The sequence below is a fragment of the Salvelinus namaycush genome, chromosome 31 (assembly GCF_016432855.1).
Source record: "Salvelinus namaycush isolate Seneca chromosome 31, SaNama_1.0, whole genome shotgun sequence".
NCBI lineage: Eukaryota > Metazoa > Chordata > Actinopteri > Salmoniformes > Salmonidae > Salvelinus > Salvelinus namaycush.
In genome coordinates this window covers 11,631,554-11,653,842 of record NC_052337.1, presented here as the reverse complement: position 1 = coordinate 11,653,842, position 22,289 = coordinate 11,631,554, and the positions used below count along the sequence as shown (strand labels likewise).

Below are 22,289 nucleotides of genomic sequence, written 5' to 3'. Positions count from 1 at the left end.
ATATTTAATTCTACACACTCATCCCCAATATATTCCAGGTAATACTACAACCTCATCCCCAATATATTATATTTAATTCTACACACTCATCCCCAATATATTCCAGGTAATACTACACCCTCATCCCCAATATATTATACTTACTTCTACACACTCATCCCCAATATATTCCAGGTAATACTACACCCTCATCCCCAATATATTATATTTAATTCTACACACTCATCCCCAATATATTCCAGGTAATACTACACCCTCATCCCCAATATATTATATTTACTTCGACACACTCTTCCCCAATAAATTCCAGGTAATACTACACCCTCATCCCCAATATATCACAGGTAATACTACACCCTCATCCCCAATATATTATATTTACTTCTACACACTCATCCCCAATATATTCCAGTTAATTCTACACACTTATCCCCAATATATTACAGGTAATACTACGGCTTCATCCCCAATATATTCCAGGTAATACTACACCCTCATCCCCAACATATTCCAGTTAATACTACACACTTATACCCAATATATTTCAGGTAATACTACACCCTCATCCCCAACATATTCCAGTTAATACTACACACTCATCCCCAATATATTCCATGCAATACCAAACATAACTACACCCTCATCCCCAATATATTCCAGGAAATACTACACCCTCATCCCCAATATATTCCAGGTAATACTACACCCTCATCCCCAATATATTCCAGGTAATACTACACCCTCATCCCCAATATATTCTAGGTAATACTACATCCTCATCCCCGATATATTCCTGGTATTACTACACAGTACTACACCCTAAACCCCAATATATTATTTTTAATACTACACCCTCATCCCCAATATATTCTAAGTAATACTACATATTACTACACCCTCATCACCAATATATTCCAGATAATACTACACCCTCATCCCCAATATATTCCAGGTAATACTACACATTACTACACCCTCATCACCAATATATTCCAGATAATCCGACACCCTCATCCCCAATATATTCCAGATAATACTACACCCTCAACCCCAATATATGCCAGTTAATACTACACACTCATCCCCAATATATTCCAGGTAATACTACACATTACTACACCCTCATCCCCAATATGTTCTAGTTAATACAAAACCCCCCATCCCTAATATATTCCAGTTAATACTACACCCTCATGCCCAATATATTCCAGGCAATACCACACATTACTACACCCTCATCCCCAATATATTCCAGGTAATACTACACCCTCATCCCCAATATATTCCAGGTAATACTACACCCTCTTCTCCAATATATTCCAGATAATACTACACCCTCTTCCCCAATATATTCCAGATAATACTACACCCTCATCCCCAATATATTCCAGTTCATACTACACACTCATCCCCAATATATTCCAGGTAATACTACACATTACTACACCCTCATCCCCAATATGTTCTAGTTGATACAAAAAAAAACATCCCTAATATATTCCAGTTAATACTACAGACTCATCCCCAATATATTCCAGATAATACTGCACATTACTACACACTCATCCCCAATATATTCCAGATAATACTACGCCCTCATCCCCAATATATTCCAGATATTACTACACCCTCATCCCCAATATATTCCAGGTACTACTACACCCTCATCCCCAATATATTCCAGGTATTACTACACCCTCATCCCCAATATTTTCCAGTTAATACTACACCCTCATCCCCAATATATTCTAGTTATTACTACACCCTCATCCCCAAAATATTCCAGTTAATACTACACCCTCATCCCCAATATATTACAGGTAATACTACATATTACTACACCCCCATCCCCAATTATATTCCAGATAATACTACAACCTCATCCACAAAACATTCCAGTTAATAATACACACTTATCCCCAATATATTCCAGTTAATACTACACACTTATCCCCAATATATTCCAGGTAATACTACACCCTCATCCCCAATATATTCTAGGTAATACTACACCCTCATCCCCAATATATTCCAGTTATTACTACACCCTCATCCTCAATATATTCCAGTTAATACTACACCCTCATCCCCAATATATTCCAGTTAATACTACACCGTCATCCCCAATATATTCCAGATAATACTACACCCTCATCCCTAATATATTCCAGTTAATACTACACACTCATCCCTAATATATTCCAGGTAATACTACACATTGCTACACCCTCATCCCCAATATATTCCAGATAATACTATGCCCTCGTCCCCAATATATTCCAGGCAATACTACACCCTCATCCCAATATATTCCAGGTATTACTACACTTTACTACACCCTAATCCCCAATATATTCTAGTTAATACTACACCCTCATCCCCAATATATTCCAGTTAATACTCCACACTCATCCCCAATATATTCCAGTTAATAGTACACCCTCATCCCCAATATATTCCAGTTAATACTACACACTAATCCCCAATATATTTTAGATAATACTACGCCCTCATCCCCAATATATTCCAGTTAATATACACCCTCATCCCCAATATATTCCAGTTAATACTACACACTTATCCCCAATATATTCCAGGTAATACAACACATTTCTACACCCTCATCCCCAATATATTACAGATGTTACTACACACTCATCCCCAATATATTCCAGGTAATACTACACATTACTACACACTCATCACCAATATGTTCCATGTAATACTCCACACTCATCCCTAATATATTCCAGTTAATACTACACCCCCATCCCCAAAATATTCCAGGTAATTCTCCACCCTCATCCCCAATATATTCCAGGTAATACTACACATTACTACACCCTCATCCCCAATATATTCCAGATAATACTATGCCATCATCCCCAATATATTCCAGTTAGAACTACACCATCATCCCCAATATATTCCAGATAATACTACACCCCCATCCCCAATATATTCCAGATAATACTACACCCTCATCCCCCATATATTCCAGGTAACACTACACACTCATCCCCAATATATTCCAGGTAATACTACACATTACTACACCCTCATCCCCAATATATTCCAGATAATACTATGCCCTCATCACCAATATATTCCAGTTAATACTACACCCTCATCCCCAATGTATTCCAGATAAAACTACACCCTCATCCCCAATATATTCCAGATGACACTACACACTCATCCCCAATATTTTCCAGGTATTACTCCACATTACTACACCCTCATCCCCAATGTATTCCAGATAATACTACACCCTCATCCCCAATAAATTCCAGGTAATACTACCCACTCATCCCCAGTATATTACAGGCAATACTACACACGAATCCCCAATATATTCCAGATAATACTACACCCTCATACCCACTATATTCCAGTTAATACTACACACTCACCCCCTATATATTCCAGGTAATACTACGCATTACTACACCCTCATCCCCAATATATTCCAGATAATACTACACCCTCATCCCCAATATATTCGAGGTAATACTCCACATTACTACACCCTCATCCCCAATATATTCCAGTTAATACTACACACTCATCCCCAATATATTCCAGGTAATACTACACATTACTACACCCTCGTCCCCAATATATTCCAGGAAATACTACACCCTCATCCCCAATATATTCCAGGTAATACTACACCCTCATCCCCAATATATTCCAGGTAATACTACACCCTCATCCCCAATATATTCCAGGTAATACTACACCCTCATCCCCAATATATTCCAGGTAATACTACACCCTCATCCCCAATATATTCTAGGTAATACTACACATTACTACACCCTCATCACCAATATATTCCAGATAATACTACACCCTCATCCCCAATATATTCCAGGTAATACTACACATTACTACACCCTCATCACCAATATATTCCAGATAATCCTACACCCTCATCCCCAATATATTCCAGATAATACTACACCCTCATCCCCAATATATGCCAGTTAATACTACACACTCATCCCTAATATATTCCAGGTAATACTACACATTACTACACCCTCATCCCCAATATGTTCTAGTTAATACAAAACCCCCCATCCCTAATATATTCCAGTTAATACTACACCCTCATGCCCAATATATTCCAGGCAATACCACACATTACTACACCCTCATCCCCAATATATTCCAGGTAATTCTACACCCTCATCCCCAATATATTCCAGGTAATACTACACCCTCTTCCCCAATATATTCCAGATAATACTACACCCTCATCCCCAATATATTCCAGTTCATACTACACACTCACCCCCAATATATTCCAGGTAATACTACACATTACTACACCCTCATCCCCAATATGTTCTAGTTAATACAAAAAAACATCCCTAATATATTCCAGTTAATACTACACACTCATCCCCAATATATTCCAGATAATACTGCACATTACTACACACTCATCCCCAATATATTCCAGATAATACTACGCCCTCATCCCCAATATATTCCAGATATTACTACACCCTCATCCCCAATATATTCCAGGTAATACTACACCCTCATCCCCAATATATTCCAGGTATTACTACACCCTCATCCCCAATATTTTCCAGTTAATACTACACCCTCATCCCCAATATATTCCAGGTAATACTACACATTACTACACCCTCATCCCCAATATATTCCAGATAATACTATGCCATCATCCCCAATATATTCCAGTTAGAACTACACCATCATCCTCAATATATTCCAGATAATACTACGCCCCATCCCCAATATATTCCAGATAATACTACACCCTCATCCCCCATATATTCCAGGTAATACTACAAACTCATCCCCAATATATTCCAGGTAATACTACACATTACTACACCCTCATCCCCAATATATTCCAGATAATACTATGCCCTCATCCCCAATGTATTCCAGATAAAACTACACCCTCATCCCCAATATATTCCAGATGACACTACACACTCATCCCCAATATTTTCCAGGTATTACTCCACATTACTACACCCTCATCCCCAATGTATTCCAGATAATACTACACCCTCATCCCCAATAAATTCCAGGTAATACTATACCCTCATCCCAATATATTCCAGGTAATACTACACCCTCATCCCCAATATATTCCAGTTAATACTACACACTCATCCCCAGTATATTACAGGCAATACTACACACTAATCCCCAATATATTCCAGATAATACTACACCCTCATACCCACTATATTCCAGTTAATACTACACACTCACCCCCTATATATTCCAGGTAATACTACACATTACTACACCCTCATCCCCAATATATTCCAGTTAATACTACACACTCATCCCCAATATATTCCAGGTAATACTACACATTACTACACCCTCGTCCCCAATATATCCTAGGAAATACTACACCCTCATCCCCAATATATTCCAGGTAATACTACACCCTCATCCCCAATATATTCCAGGTAATACTATGCCCTCATCACCAATATATGGCAGGTAATACTACACACTCATCCCCAATATATTCCAGTTAATACTACACCCTCATCCCCAATGTATTCCAGATAAAACTACACCCTCATCCCCAATATATTCTAGGTAATACTACACCCTCATCCCCGATATATTCCTGGTATTACTACACAGTACTACACCCTAAACCCCAATATATTATTTTTAATACTACACCCTCATCCCCAATATATTCTAGGTAATACTACACATTACTACACCCTCATCACCAATATATTCCAGATAATACTACACCCTCATCCCCAATATATTCCAGGTAATACTACACATTACTACACCCTCATCACCAATATATTCCAGATAATCCTACACCCTCATCCCCAATATATTCCAGATAATACTACACCCTCATCCCCAATATATGCCAGTTAATACTACACACTCATCCCCAATATATTCCAGGTAATACTACACATTACTACACCCTCATCCCCAATATGTTCTAGTTAATACAAACCCCCCCATCCCTAATATATTCCAGTTAATACTACACCCTCATGCCCAATATATGCCAGTTAATACTACACACTCATCCCCAATATATTCCAGGTAATACTACACATTACTACACCCTCATCCCCAATATATTCCAGATAATACTATGCCATCATCCCCAATATATTCCAGTTAGAACTACACCATCATCCTCAATATATTCCAGATAATACTACGCCCCATCCCCAATATATTCCAGATAATACTACACCCTCATCCCCCATATATTCCAGGTAATACTACACACTCATCCCCAATATATTCCAGGTAATACTACACATTACTACACCCTCATCCCCAATATATTCCAGATAATACTATGCCATCATCCCCAATATATTCCAGTTAGAACTACACCATCATCCCCAATATATTCCAGATAATACTACGCCCCCATCCCCAATATATTCCAGATAATACTACACCCTCATCCCCCATATATTCCAGGTAATACTACAAACTCATCCCCAATATATTCCAGGTAATACTACACATTACTACACCCTCATCCCCAATATATTCCAGATAATACTATGCCCTCATCACCAATATATGCCAGGTAATACTACACACTCATCCCCAATATATTCCAGTTAATACTACACCCTCATCCCCAATGTATTCCAGATAAAACTACACCCTCATCCCCAATATATTCCAGATGACACTACACACTCATCCCCAATATTTTCCAGGTATTACTCCACATTACTACACCCTCATCCCCAATAAATTCCAGGTAATACTATACCCTCATCCCAATATATTCCAGGTAATACTACACCCTCATCCCCAATATATTCCAGTTAATACTACACACTCATCCCCAGTATATTACAGGCAATACTACACACTAATCCCCAATATATTCCAGATAATACTACACCCTCATACCCACTATATTCCAGTTAATACTACACACTCACCCCCTATATATTCCAGGTAATACTACACATTACTACACCCTCATCCCCAATATATTCCAGATAATACTACACCCTCATCCCCAATATATTCCAGGTAATACTACACATTACTACACCCTCATCCCCAATATATTCCAGTTAATACTACACACTCATCCCCAATATATTCCAGGTAATACTACACATTACTACACCCTCGTCCCCAATATATCCTAGGAAATACTACACCCTCATCCCCAATATATTCCAGGTAATACTACACCCTCATCCCCAATATATTCCAGGTAATACTATGCCCTCATCACCAATATATGGCAGGTAATACTACACACTCATCCCCAATATATTCCAGTTAATACTACACCCTCATCCCCAATGTATTCCAGATAAAACTACACCCTCATCCCCAATATATTCCAGATGACACTACACACTCATCCCCAATATTTTCCAGGTATTACTCCACATTACTACACCCTCATCCCCAATGTATTCCAGATAATACTACACCCTCATCCCCAATAAATTCCAGGTAATACTATACCCTCATCCCAATATATTCCAGGTAATACTACACCCTCATCCCCAATATATTCCAGTTAATACTACACACTCATCCCCAGTATATTACAGGCAATACTACACACTAATCCCCAATATATTCCAGATAATACTACACCCTCATACCCACTATATTCCAGTTAATACTACACACTCACCCCCTATATATTCCAGGTAATACTACACATTACTACACCCTCATCCCCAATATATTCCAGATAATACTACACCCTCATCCCCAATATATTCCAGGTAATACTACACATTACTACACCCTCATCCCCAATATATTCCAGTTAATACTACACACTCATCCCCAATATATTCCAGGTAATACTACACATTACTACACCCTCATCCCCAATATATCCTAGGAAATACTACACACTCATCCCCAATATATTCCAGGTAATACTACACCCTCATCCCCAATATATTCCAGGTAATACTACACCCTCGTCCCCAATATATTCCAGGTAATACTACACCCTCATCCCCAATATATTCTAGGTAATACTACACCCTCATCCCCGATATATTCCTGGTATTACTACACAGTACTACACCCTAAACCCCAATATATTATTTTTAATACTACACCCTCATCCCCAATATATTCTAGGTAATACTACACATTACTACACCCTCATCACCAATATATTCCAGATAATACTACACCCTCATCCCCAATATATTCCAGGTAATACTACACATTACTACACCCTCATCACCAATATATTCCAGATAATCCTACACCCTCATCCCCAATATATTCCAGATAATACTACACCCTCATCCCCAATATATGCCAGTTAATACTACACACTCATCCCCAATATATTCCAGGTAATACTACACATTACTACACCCTCATCCCCAATATGTTCTAGTTAATACAAACCCCCCCATCCCTAATATATTCCAGTTAATACTACACCCTCATGCCCAATATATTCCAGGCAATACCACACATTACTACACCCTCATCCCCAATATATTCCAGGTAATACTACACCCTCATCCCCAATATATTCCAGATAATACTACACCCTCATCCCCAATATATTCCAGTTCATACTACACACTCATCCCCAATATATTCCAGGTAATACTACACATTACTACACCCTCATCCCCAATATGTTCTAGTTAATACAAAAAAAACATCCCTAATATATTCCAGTTAATACTACACACTCATCCCCAATATATTCCAGATAATACTGCACATTACTACACACTCATCCCCAATATATTCCAGATAATACTACGCCCTCATCCCCAATATATTCCAGATATTACTACACCCTCATCCCCAATATATTCCAGGTAATACTACACCCTCATCCCCAATATATTCCAGGTATTACTACACCCTCATCCCCAATATTTTCCAGTTAATACTACACACTCATCCCCAATATATTCCAGGTAATACTACACATTACTACACCCTCATCCCCAATATATTCCAGATAATACTATGCCATCATCCCCAATATATTCCAGTTAGAACTACACCATCATCCCCAATATATTCCAGATAATACTACGCCCCATCCCCAATATATTCCAGATAATACTACACCCTCATCCCCCATATATTCCAGGTAATACTACACACTCATCCCCAATATATTCCAGGTAATACTACACATTACTACACCCTCATCCCCAATATATTCCAGATAATACTATGCCCTTATCCCCAATATATGCCAGGTAATACTACACACTCATCCCCAATATATTCCAGTTATTACTACACCCTCATCCCCAATGTATTCCAGATAAAACTACACCCTCATCCCCAATATATTCCAGGTAATACTACACATTACTACCCTCTCATCCCCAATATATTCCAGATAATACTACACCCTCATCCCCAATATATTCCAGGTAATACTACACATTACTACACCCTCATCCCCAATATATTCCAGTTAATACTACACACTCATCCCCAATATATTCCAGGTAATACTACACATTACTACACCCTCGTCCCCAATATCCTAGGAAATACTACACCCTCATCCCCAATATATTCCAGGTAATACTACACCCTCATCCCCAATATATTCCAGGTAATACTACACCCTCGTCCCCAATATATTCCAGGTAATACTACACCCTCATCCCCAATATATTCTAGGTAATACTACACCCTCATCCCCGATATATTCCTGGTATTACTACACAGTACTACATCCTAAACCCCAATATATTATTTTTAATACTACACCCTCATCCCCAATATATTCTAGGTAATACTACACATTACTACACCCTCATCACCAATATATTCCAGATAATACTACACCCTCATCCCCAATATATTCCAGGTAATACTACACATTACTACACCCTCATCACCAATATATTCCAGATAATCCTACACCCTCATCCCCAATATATTCCAGATAATACTACACCCTCATCCCCAATATATGCCAGTTAATACTACACACTCATCCCCAATATATTCCAGGTAATACTACACATTACTACACCCTCATCCCCAATATGTTCTAGTTAATACAAACCCCCCCATCCCTAATATATTCCAGTTAATACTACACCCTCATGCCCAATATATTCCAGGCAATACCACACATTACTACACCCTCATCCCCAATATATTCCAGGTAATACTACACCCTCATCCCCAATATATTCCAGATAATACTACACCCTCATCCCCAATATATTCCAGTTCATACTACACACTCATCCCCAATATATTCCAGGTAATACTACACATTACTACACCCTCATCCCCAATATGTTCTAGTTAATACAAAAAAAAACATCCCTAATATATTCCAGTTAATACTACACACTCATCCCCAATATATTCCAGATAATACTACGCCCTCATCCCCAATATATTCCAGATATTACTACACCCTCATCCCCAATATATTCCAGGTAATACTACACCCTCATCCCCAATATATTCCAGGTATTACTACACCCTCATCCCCAATATTTTCCAGTTAATACTACACACTCATCCCCAATATATTCCAGGTAATACTACACATTACTACACCCTCATCCCCAATATATTCCAGATAATACTATGCCATCATCCCCAATATATTCCAGTTAGAACTACACCATCATCCCCAATATATTCCAGATAATACTACGCCCCATCCCCAATATATTCCAGATAATACTACACCCTCATCCCCCATATATTCCAGGTAATACTACACACTCATCCCCAATATATTCCAGGTAATACTACACATTACTACACCCTCATCCCCAATATATTCCAGATAATACTATGCCCTTATCCCCAATATATGCCAGGTAATACTACACACTCATCCCCAATATATTCCAGTTATTACTACACCCTCATCCCCAATGTATTCCAGATAAAACTACACCCTCATCCCCAATATATTCCAGGTAATACTACACATTACTACACCCTCATCCCCAATATATTCCAGATAATACTACACCCTCATCCCCAATATATTCCAGGTAATACTACACATTACTACACCCTCATCCCCAATATATTCCAGTTAATACTACACACTCATCCCCAATATATTCCAGGTAATACTACACATTACTACACCCTCGTCCCCAATATATCCTAGGAAATACTACACCCTCATCCCCAATATATTCCAGGTAATACTACACCCTCATCCCCAATATATTCCAGGTAATACTACACCCTCGTCCCCAATATATTCCAGGTAATACTACACCCTCATCCCCAATATATTCTAGGTAATACTACACCCTCATCCCCGATATATTCCTGGTATTACTACACAGTACTACATCCTAAACCCCAATATATTATTTTTAATACTACACCCTCATCCCCAATATATTCTAGGTAATACTACACATTACTACACCCTCATCACCAATATATTCCAGATAATACTACACCCTCATCCCCAATATATTCCAGGTAATACTACACATTACTACACCCTCATCACCAATATATTCCAGATAATCCTACACCCTCATCCCCAATATATTCCAGATAATACTACACCCTCATCCCCAATATATGCCAGTTAATACTACACCCTCATCCCCAATATATTCCAGGTAATACTACACATTACTACACCCTCATCCCCAATATGTTCTAGTTAATACAAACCCCCCCATCCCTAATATATTCCAGTTAATACTACACCCTCATGCCCAATATATTCCAGGCAATACCACACATTACTACACCCTCATCCCCAATATATTCCAGGTAATACTACACCCTCATCCCCAATATATTCCAGATAATACTACACCCTCATCCCCAATATATTCCAGTTCATACTACACACTCATCCCCAATATATTCCAGGTAATACTACACATTACTACACCCTCATCCCCAATATGTTCTAGTTAATACAAAAAAAAACATCCCTAATATATTCCAGTTAATACTACACACTCATCCCCAATATATTCCAGATAATACTGCACATTACTACACACTCATCCCCAATATATTCCAGATAATACTACGCCCTCATCCCCAATATATTCCAGATATTACTACACCCTCATCCCCAATATATTCCAGGTAATACTACACCCTCATCCCCAATATATTCCAGGTATTACTACACCCTCATCCCCAATATTTTCCAGTTAATACTACACACTCATCCCCAATATATTCCAGGTAATACTACACATTACTACACCCTCATCCCCAATATATTCCAGATAATACTATGCCATCATCCCCAATATATTCCAGTTAGAACTACACCATCATCCCCAATATATTCCAGATAATACTACGCCCCATCCCCAATATATTCCAGATAATACTACACCCTCATCCCCCATATATTCCAGGTAATACTACACACTCATCCCCAATATATTCCAGGTAATACTACACATTACTACACCCTCATCCCCAATATATTCCAGATAATACTATGCCCTTATCCCCAATATATGCCAGGTAATACTACACACTCATCCCCAATATATTCCAGTTATTACTACACCCTCATCCCCAATGTATTCCAGATAAAACTACACCCTCATCCCCAATATATTCCAGATGACACTACACCCTCATCCCCAATATTTTCCAGGTATTACTCCACATTACTACACCCTCATCCCCAATGTATTCCAGATAATACTACACCCTCATCCCCAATAAATTCCAGGTAATACTATACCCTCATCCCAATATATTCCAGGTAATACTACACCCTCATCCCCAATATATTCCAGTTAATACTACACACTCATCCCCAGTATATTACAGGCAATACTACACACTAATCCCCAATATATTCCAGATAATACTACACCCTCATACCCACTATATTCCAGTTAATACTACACACTCACCCCCTATATATTCCAGGTAATACTACACATTACTACACCCTCATCCCCAATATATTCCAGATAATACTACACCCTCATCCCCAATATATTCCAGGTAATACTACACATTACTACACCCTCATCCCCAATATATTCCAGTTAATACTACACACTCATCCCCAATATATTCCAGTTAATACTACACACTCATCCCCAATATACTCCTGATAATACTACACATTACTACACCCTCATCCCCAATATATTCCAGATAATACTATGCCATCATCCCCAATATATTCCAGTTAGAACTACACCCTCATCCCCAATATATTCCAGATAATACTACGCCCTCATCCCCAATATATTCCAGATAATACTACACCCTCATCCCCAATATATGCCAGGTAATACTACACACTCATCCCCAATATATTCCAGGTAATACTATACCCTCATCCCAATATATTCCAGGTAATACTACACCCTCATCCCCAATATATTCCAGTTAATACTACCCAATCACCCCCAATATATTGCAGACAATACTATACACAAATCCCCAATATATTCCAGATAATACTACACCCTCATACCCACTCTATTCCAGATAATACTACACACTCATCCCCTATATATTCCAGGTAATACTACACATTACTACACCCTCATCCCCAAAATATTCCAGTTAATACTACACCCTCATCCCCAATATATTACAGGTAATACTACACATTACTACACCCTCATCCCCAATATATTCCAGTTAATACTACACACTCATCCCCAATATATTCCAGGTAATACTACACATTACTACACCCTCATCCCCAATATATTCCAGGTAATACTACACCCTCATCCCCAATATATACCAGATAATACTACGCCCTCATCCCCAATATATTCCAGATAATAGTACACACTCATCCCCAATATATACCAGATAATACTACGCCCTCATCCCCAATATATTCCAGATAATATGCCGCCCTCATCCCTAATACATCCAGATATTACTACACCCTCATCCCCAAAATATTCCAGGTATTACTACACCCACATCCCCAATATATTCCAGGTATTACTTCACATTACTACACCCTCATCCCCAATATATTCTAGTTAATACTACACCCTCATCCCCAATATTTTCCAGTTAATACTACACACTCATCCCCAATATATTCCAGGTAATACTACACATTACTACACCCTCATCCCCAATATACTCCAGATAATACTACACCCTCATCCCCAATATACTCCAGGTAATACTACACCCTCATCCTCAATATATTCCAGGTATTACTACACATTACTACAGCCTAATCCTCTATATATTCCAGATAATACTACACCCTCATCCCCAATACATTCCAGTTAATACTACACACTCATCCCCAATATATTCCTAGTAATACTACACATTACTACACCCTCATCCCCAATATATTCCAGATAACCTAAAGAAAATACACATTATTACAGACAGTGATGCCCTCATCTGTCTGTCTTTTGATTAATTGACCATTTTAAAATACATTACAACCCCAACTTATGGACACAATGCATTTGAAGATGACACTAAAGTTAATAATAATTTAAAAAATATTTTCATTGTGGTCCTCTTATTAACAATTATGTATATGAATAAAACAGCGGTTGATGATGATCATCGTAGAATTCCTTCACAACGGACTGTGCCCATTCATGATGAAGACCGATGCATCTGCTGGCAACACATTTGAGTTAGATGATAGTGATGCCAGGTGATGCCATGACGTTAAAGCTGTTTTCTTGCCGACTCTAATGTTATCCCCGGCCTCTTTACAACCGGTGATAGTAATGGAGTTGGCTTGATGGCCAGTGGTGTCAGAGCTAGTTGGAAAAGCAACCTCCCAACTATGGTATCTTTGAACCAATTATAGACATCTTCATAGATTTACAGTACCTTACATACTTGGCAGCAGTATAGTGTGGTACGACCACAGAGCTACTGTCTTATAGTATGTAATAGGATGCTGGTGTTACAGCATTGTAATAAGGATATTTGTGTGTTTGTGTGTATGTAGAAACTCCAGGAGATGGAGGAGAGGCGGATCGAGAGGGTGGGTGTGTCCATGAAGACATACGCAGAGGTGGACCGTGAGGTGCTGCCTATCGTAGGGAAATGTCTAGACGGAATGACCAAGGCTGCTGAGTCCATCGAGCCAAAGACTGTGAGTACGCACGCACACACATGTGCAAGATTGTGTGTACAGTCTTCTTCCAGGTTAGAACCATGTGGGTACTATGTGTTGTTGATGGTATTCCTCCCTCACTAGAGTCCAGGCTCTTGGCCTTACAAAATTCAGAGATACTGAGGTATTTACCTCACCCATCCACCTCAAATGCTCATCTGTTAAGTCATAACAAGACCTGGGATTAAAACGGGTGAGAATACTTTTTTGGAGCCTTCTCACTCACTCAGCCGCCTGACTCAGCCAATCATCTCTGGGCTAATTTAAGCCCCATCCCTTGACACTCCCACAGTTAATTGTTTCAGAGAGAGAGCTGGGAAAACAGCAATGTAACATGAGCAATAATGAGAGAGAGAGAGAGAGAGAGAGAGAGAGAAGGGGAGAGAGATAGGTACAGATATGGAGAAAGAAAGCTTGCTTTGAGAGCTGATAAATTTCACTCACAACCCTCCCTCCCTCCCTCCTCTCTCTCTCTCTCTCTCCCTGCCCCTCCCTCCCCTACATATTTACAGTGCATTCGGAAAGAAGTCAGACCCCTTGACTTTTTCCACACTTTGTTACATTACAGCCTTATTCTAAAATGTATTAAATCGTTTTTCCCCCTCATCAATCTACACATAATCTCCCATAATGACAAAGCAAAAGCAGGTTTTTAGAATTAGTTGCAAATTCATAAAAAAGAAAGAACCGAAATATTACATTTCCATAAGTATTCAGACCCTTTACTCAGTTCTTTGTTGAAGCACCTTTGACAACGATTACAGCCTCGAGTCTTTTTGGGTATGACGCTACAAGCTTGGCACACCTGTATTTGGGGAGTTTCTCCCATTCTTCTCTGCAGATCCTTTCAAGGAGGTTGGATGGGGAGTGTCGCTGCACAGCTATTTTCAGGTCTCCAGAGATGTTAGATTGGGTTCAAGTCTGGGCTCTGGCTGGGCCACTCAAAAGACATTCAGAGACTTGCGCCAAAGCCACTCGTTGTCTTGGCTGTGTGCTTAGGGTTGTTGTCCAGTTGGAAGTCCTGAGTGCTCTGGAGCAGGTTTTCATCAAGGATCTCTCTGTACTTTGCTCCGTTCATCTTTCCCTCAATCCTGACTAGTCTCCCAGTCCCTGCCGCTGAAAAACATCCCCACAGCATGATGCTACCACCACCATGCTTCACCGTAGGGATGGTACCAGGTTTCCTCCAGACGTGACGTCTGGCTTTCAGGCCAAAGAGTTCAATATTGGTTTCATCAGACCAGAGAATCTTGTTTCTAATGGTCTGAGTCCTTTAGGCACCTTTTGGTAAACTCCAAGCAGGCTGTCGTGCCTTTTACTGAGGAGTGGTTTGCATCTGGCCACTCTACCATAAAGGCCTGATTGGTGGAGTGCTGGTTGTCCTTCTGGAAGGTTCTCCCATCTCTAGAGAGGATGCAAAAAATTCAAAAAAACTGTTTTTGCTTTGTCATTATGGGGTATTGTGTGTAGATTGATGAGGGGAATTAAAAAAATATATAAATTTTAGAATAAGGTTGTAACGTAACAAAATGTGGAAAATGGGAAGGGGTCTGAATACTTTCCGAATGCAAGGTATTGGGACAGTGAAGCTAAAACTTTTAATTTGGCTCTATATTCCAGGATTTGGGATTTGAGATCAAATGTTTCATGAGGTGACAGTACAGAATGTCACCTTTTATTTTAGGGTATTTACATAAATATCTGATTTACCATTTAGAAATCAAGCATTTGAAGGTCAAATTCACTTTTGTGTATTAAAGTAGTAGTAGTAGTATTTGTTCCCATATTCCTAACACACAATGACTACATCAAGCATGTAACTCTACAAACTTGTTGGATGCATTTGCATGTTTTTTTTGATTGTGTTTCAGATTGTTGTGCCCAATAGATATTAATGGTAAATCATGTATTGTATCAATTTGGAGTCACCGAGAGGTGGGGCAAGTACTTGATTGAGCAGAGTAGTGTGATGCTGCCACTACCGTTGTTTGACCGATATGGTACCAGTTTGGACCAGTACACTCTTTGAAAAAAAGGTGCTATCTAGAACCAAAAAGGCTGTCCCAATAGGAGAACCGTTTGAAGAACCCTTTTGGTTCCAGGTAGAACCGTTTCCGCAGTGTTCTACATGGAACCGAAAAGGGTTCTACCTAAAACCAAAAAGAGTTCTCCTATGGGGACAGCCACAGAACCCTTTTGGAACCCTTTTTTCTAAGAGTGGCTGGTCCTAACTCAACACAATACTACACAGATATAGCAAAATAAGAATATAATATGTTTCTGTACACTTCTATATTAATGTGGATGCTACCATGATTACAGCTAATCATGAATTAATTGTGAATAATGATGAGGTAAAAATTTACAGAGGCACAAAGAGATCATACACCTGAGACATGCTAACCTCTCACCATTACCAGTAACGGGAGGTTAGCATTTTTTGTTGGGTATGATATTTATGCATCTGTAACTTTCTCACTCATCATTATTCATGATTCATTCATGAATAACCTCAAATATGAGGTGACATTCTGTACTGTCGCCTCATATTAAACATTTGAACTCAAATAAAAAAAGGTTAGAGTATAGTGCCAAATTAAACGTTTTTGCTTGTGTGAATGTTGCGTGAAGTATCACACTACATTGTGGAAGGAGGGAGCAGCTAGTCTGGATCTGGCCACTTCACTGTCTGCACACACAAGGTTAACTATCAGTTCCCCACTTCACCAGAAAACATACACACGCTTGACAGTATACATACACACACGTGAGTCATTTATATGTGACTCATTGAGTCAAAAAAACATAAGATTTTTCAAGCATTCAATCCAGTATGCCAAGATGGCGGACACTATCTTAGTGCTAGCTATAGAAAATCATCAGCCTAATATATTGAGATGTCTCATGTTGGCTGCATGCCTGGTTTGACAAAGCCTATCCCTGGGGTGTCCCTAAGGGAAGGAGGGGAGATTACTAAATTAAGGCCTGTGCTGTTCCAGTAAAAAGAGTAGGAATAATAGATTCACATGGAATGGCTCCCTTTCATATCCTCTCTACACAGAACCCTATGGCTCTGTCTCTACCGCCAGCAGCAGTCAGGCTGATGACCTCTTCCCTCTGGCCTTATCAGTATAATGATAGAGATACCGATACAGACCCTGTAACTCTGTAGTGAACAATGAGTGGTGTCCTAATTGTCACTTTGTTTTCTGGACTTTTACATTTAACCTGCTTTTTAGGAATTCTTGGAATAGAAAGGGAGTTTTCTGGTCATATTCAAATGTTATTATGAAACTGTTGACTGCCATAAGAGATAGGAGAGACCTAACAAATCTGTCTCTCCCCTTACCATCTCTCCCCCTACCCCACCCCACCAGGACTCTAAGCAGGTAGTAGAGTCGTACAAGTCTGGGTTTGTGCCCCCAGGGGACGTAGAGTTTGAGGACTACGGGCCGGGACAGACCATGAAGAGGACTGTCTCTGAGACCAGCCTGTCTAACTCACGAGGAGAGGCCAAGGAACGTCCCGGCGGGGGCAAGAGCAAGGGCAAACTGTGGCCTTTCATTAAGAACAAGAACAAGGTAACATACACTCCCACATACTCAAAGGTACTGTGTATAGCGATACCTCACAGGGTCAAGTGTATTATTTGTGGAGTGGTTGTGACCACTTCATTTTCCCTGTACAAGAATGTCCAATGTTTTTTGGCCACACTGTTGGCTATAACGAGGCTTAAATACTGTAACTTCAGGTTACACTGTCAAATGTGACTTTAATGCTCTATTTTGGTTATTGTTATAGTTCTGTTCAGTTCGTTTTAATTTATCATTGTAAATGCAATAATTCTGTCGTTACAGTACGTTAGTAGTATTGTCAGTGTCGTTGTTATTATTTGCCATCCTTTTCCTGGTTACTCACTGGTCATCATCGTCACCATCATTGTCGTTGAGCCACCAACTCTCAACTCCCCAACCCACTAATGCATCGATAACTGAGTCCCCCCCCCCCCCCCCTCTCTCTCTCTTTCTCTCTCTCTGGTGATAAACTAAAATGACAGATTAACTCACTCCTCTGCACTCTGACTGTATGTCCTGTAGCCTAATAACAGTCTCACTCCCTGATCGTGCTCTTACAATGGTGGTCTGTCTGGAATGGCCTTCTCACAGCCCTTTGTTTCTGTGTGGCTCAGCTGTCTAACATGGGGCCATTTGGGATGAGGTTTTAAGGTTGAGGTGGCACCATGATAGAGCAGAGCACTAGGGTGTGTGTGTGTGGGGGAGCTCCGACTCCCTGAGGTTTGATCCCGAAAGAGGGAACCCCATGATGTGTGTGTTGTTTGTTTGGTGTTCCTCCTGTTCATAATGTGTCTGTGTTCAAACTCAAGAGCATAAGGGACAGCTGATGACAGAGTATTTGTCCTCACCTTTTGAGTGAGGCCATGCACATACTGTACCCTGAGAGTGTGAGGAGAACAGAATGTCCTGGAAGGAGAGGAGACACACACACACTCATGTACACACAGCATGGTGAAAACGTGAGACATTTGTATCAGAGCATATCAGAGATGGGAGACCCTAGTCCAAGTTGTATCCCTTTCTATAAACAGAACTCCTCTCTGAATCAAAAAAATCATATTGCAAACCATTTACGTACATTTATTTACCTTTTATTTACTCCTTTGGTTTTAAAAAGATGGGTATCCTAAGCTCTTGTGTGCATGTTCACTCACTGAGTAATGTAAGCAATCTGTCAGTACAAATTGCAGATCTCTCTCTAGCTCCCAAATGGCTGGTAGCTCATTAATTGAGCATTAAAAGGTTTGGGCAGAGAGTTAGGTTTCTGTGATGATGACCTGAAACTCAGCTGCTGTCGCATCTCAGAGGATGTGGGGAATTTCTAGTCCAACCGCTCGCATGTGATGAGGTTTCCAGAAAATGTATATTACAAAATGGAAGCTTGCATGTGCTTCTCTGTGAAACTGTCTGCTTAAATGTGTTGCAGCAGCACCTAGCTCTAACACTATTAACGCTTCTCACTCACTCTGGTTACGTTACGACCTTCAACCTTTGTTTTACTTTGTTTGTTTGACAAGATTATACTACATTACTACATAACAGCTGGGTATGACACTGGGGTTGTTTGTGTTTGACATCTCTCTTGGTTGTCTCTGTTTCCATTGGGTTTTTCTCTTACCTGTTTTTAACATTATTTGGGCCCTTATTTATTTATCTCGTTTTGTGTTCCTCCCTCCTTCCTTTTTTGTCCTCTCGTTTTGATTCTGCACCTTTTCCTCCTCCTCCTCCTCCTCGGTCACGGCTCCCTCTTAATGGTAGCTTATGTCCCTGTTAACGTCCCCGCACCAGCCCCCCCCCGCCCCCCCAGCCTCCAGCCCCCCCTCACCCTGTGCTGTTCCCAACGACCCCCAGTCTCCCAAGCAGAACAAGGAGCCCCTCTCCAACCGCTTCAACGAGTTCATGGCCTCCAAACCCAAAATGACCTGCCTCCGGAGCCTGAGGCGAGGGGTAAGTGTGTGTGTGCTGTGCTGTGGATGTGGTCGTTTGTGTGTGAGAGTGTGTGTGTTGTCTGTGTGCTCGCCTGTCCCCGGGCTCTGTAGCGCCGCTGTATGGCGGAGGTTCATCAGGTAGTGTTGACATTAGGCCTATATTCTTCCGTTATTAATCATTAATTGGCTATATATTATGCGTATTACATCATCAGTTTCATGTTATCTCTGGAACACTGGGGAATCATCTCAACCAAAAACGAATAAAACCTGTACTGGGCCAAATCTATCTTGGACATCTGTCTATCCTCCAGCCTCCTCCATTCAGCGTTCTGCCTGTATCAGTCTCTGTGTACCGCTCTCTCTAGCATGCTTCCATAGTTCTGCTCTACCAGAACCACACAGTCTGTGTCCGTCTCTCTCCAGACATAAACTCAAACTCTCCACCCTGTCTCCACTTTGAACTCTAAAACTGCTTCACACACAATGACCGTGTCGTCTGAGCTCCCTCTTCATGACAGACATGTGTAGGTGTCTTGCTATATTGTAGCTCTCCTTGAAGTGTTGCCATGATGATGCAATGAAGGAAATCACAAGTAATACATTGCTAGAAGTAGTAATGGGGAGAGTATAAGCAACTGGAAGAAGTTTTGTTCTTTAGTCAAGAATGACTTCCTCCTAAACAGCCTATCTGGGTCGAACTGAAAATCAGTAACAGTATAATGTATAACGATTATGCATAAAGTCAAAAGTCAGAGTATATTGAATATGATGTTATGCTGATTGAGTCACTGAGTCTGTCGGGCCAGGCCCGGCTTTTAGAAGTGCTATTTTAGAAGCAAGCCCCTGAGGTTCAACACACCCTCTTTATCTGCAGACAGACACGCTGCAGCTATCTGGTGTCACGCTGAGTTTCTATTCCTAAACCATGATCCCTGTCCAGGTCAGGCCATGCCCACGGCGCCCCACAAGGCTCCCCTTGACCTCAGGAACGGGCTAGGCTGCTCACGTGTTCTTTCCGGCCTCTACGAATAAAGTTTGCTTATGTTCCTATCTTTTGAAGGGCAACAGAAGGAATGGACCAGAGCCATAAATGTCTCATAGCTCGGCCCACAACGTATGACGTCTATAAGAACAGAGGATAAATAGTAGTAATAGTAAAACAATGTTCTCTCTGGGACCATATCAAGGAAGAAATAATTGAAGGTCAGGAGAATGGGGAAATGGGGCGAATCTAGCAGGAAGTGAACGTCTTCAATAGAGGAAGTGGAGTAACGGTCATATTCCAAACGTGCAGGCCAGGGTAGGCCAGGGTGGTTTTAAATCTGAAGCATTGTTTTCTGTCAATGTTGCAGATTTAAGTTAGTCCCTTACTGTATTCCTGTTATGTAGTACTGTATTGCAGGGAAGGGAGAATAAGAAAGTTCTGGTTTTTGTTTTGGTCGGTCAGGGTGACGTATTGAGCACCAGATTACCTATTTTTTAAGATTCATATCGCTATATCCGAATCTCTCAATATCATCTTCAACCCTTTTCATGTTCCATATCGATTTAGTATTTCTGTTTTTTTTGTCTGTATATGAACATTGTTAAGAATACGTTTACACTTTATTTTTGTGTTAAACTTTATTTAACCTTTTTTAAGAACAGTAGAGAAGTCAA

General features: G+C 40.0%; 1 protein-coding gene across 3 annotated transcripts in view; it reads left to right on the top strand.

The window, feature by feature from the left end:
• The window catches only part of LOC120026082 (formin-binding protein 1-like), a 93,635-nt gene that overhangs the window by 50,748 nt on the left and 20,598 nt on the right, over positions 1-22,289 (top strand). For 2 of the 3 annotated variants that reach the window (XM_038970878.1, XM_038970874.1), the window contains exons 8-9: positions 14,957-15,103; positions 18,502-18,705. In XM_038970878.1, the coding sequence (XP_038826806.1) occupies positions 14,957-15,103; positions 18,502-18,705 (351 nt within the window). Of the gene's footprint in view, positions 1-14,956; positions 15,104-18,501; positions 18,706-20,457; positions 20,647-22,289 lie in introns of all 3 variants that reach the window. The other variant, XM_038970873.1, reaches the window with a different exon arrangement.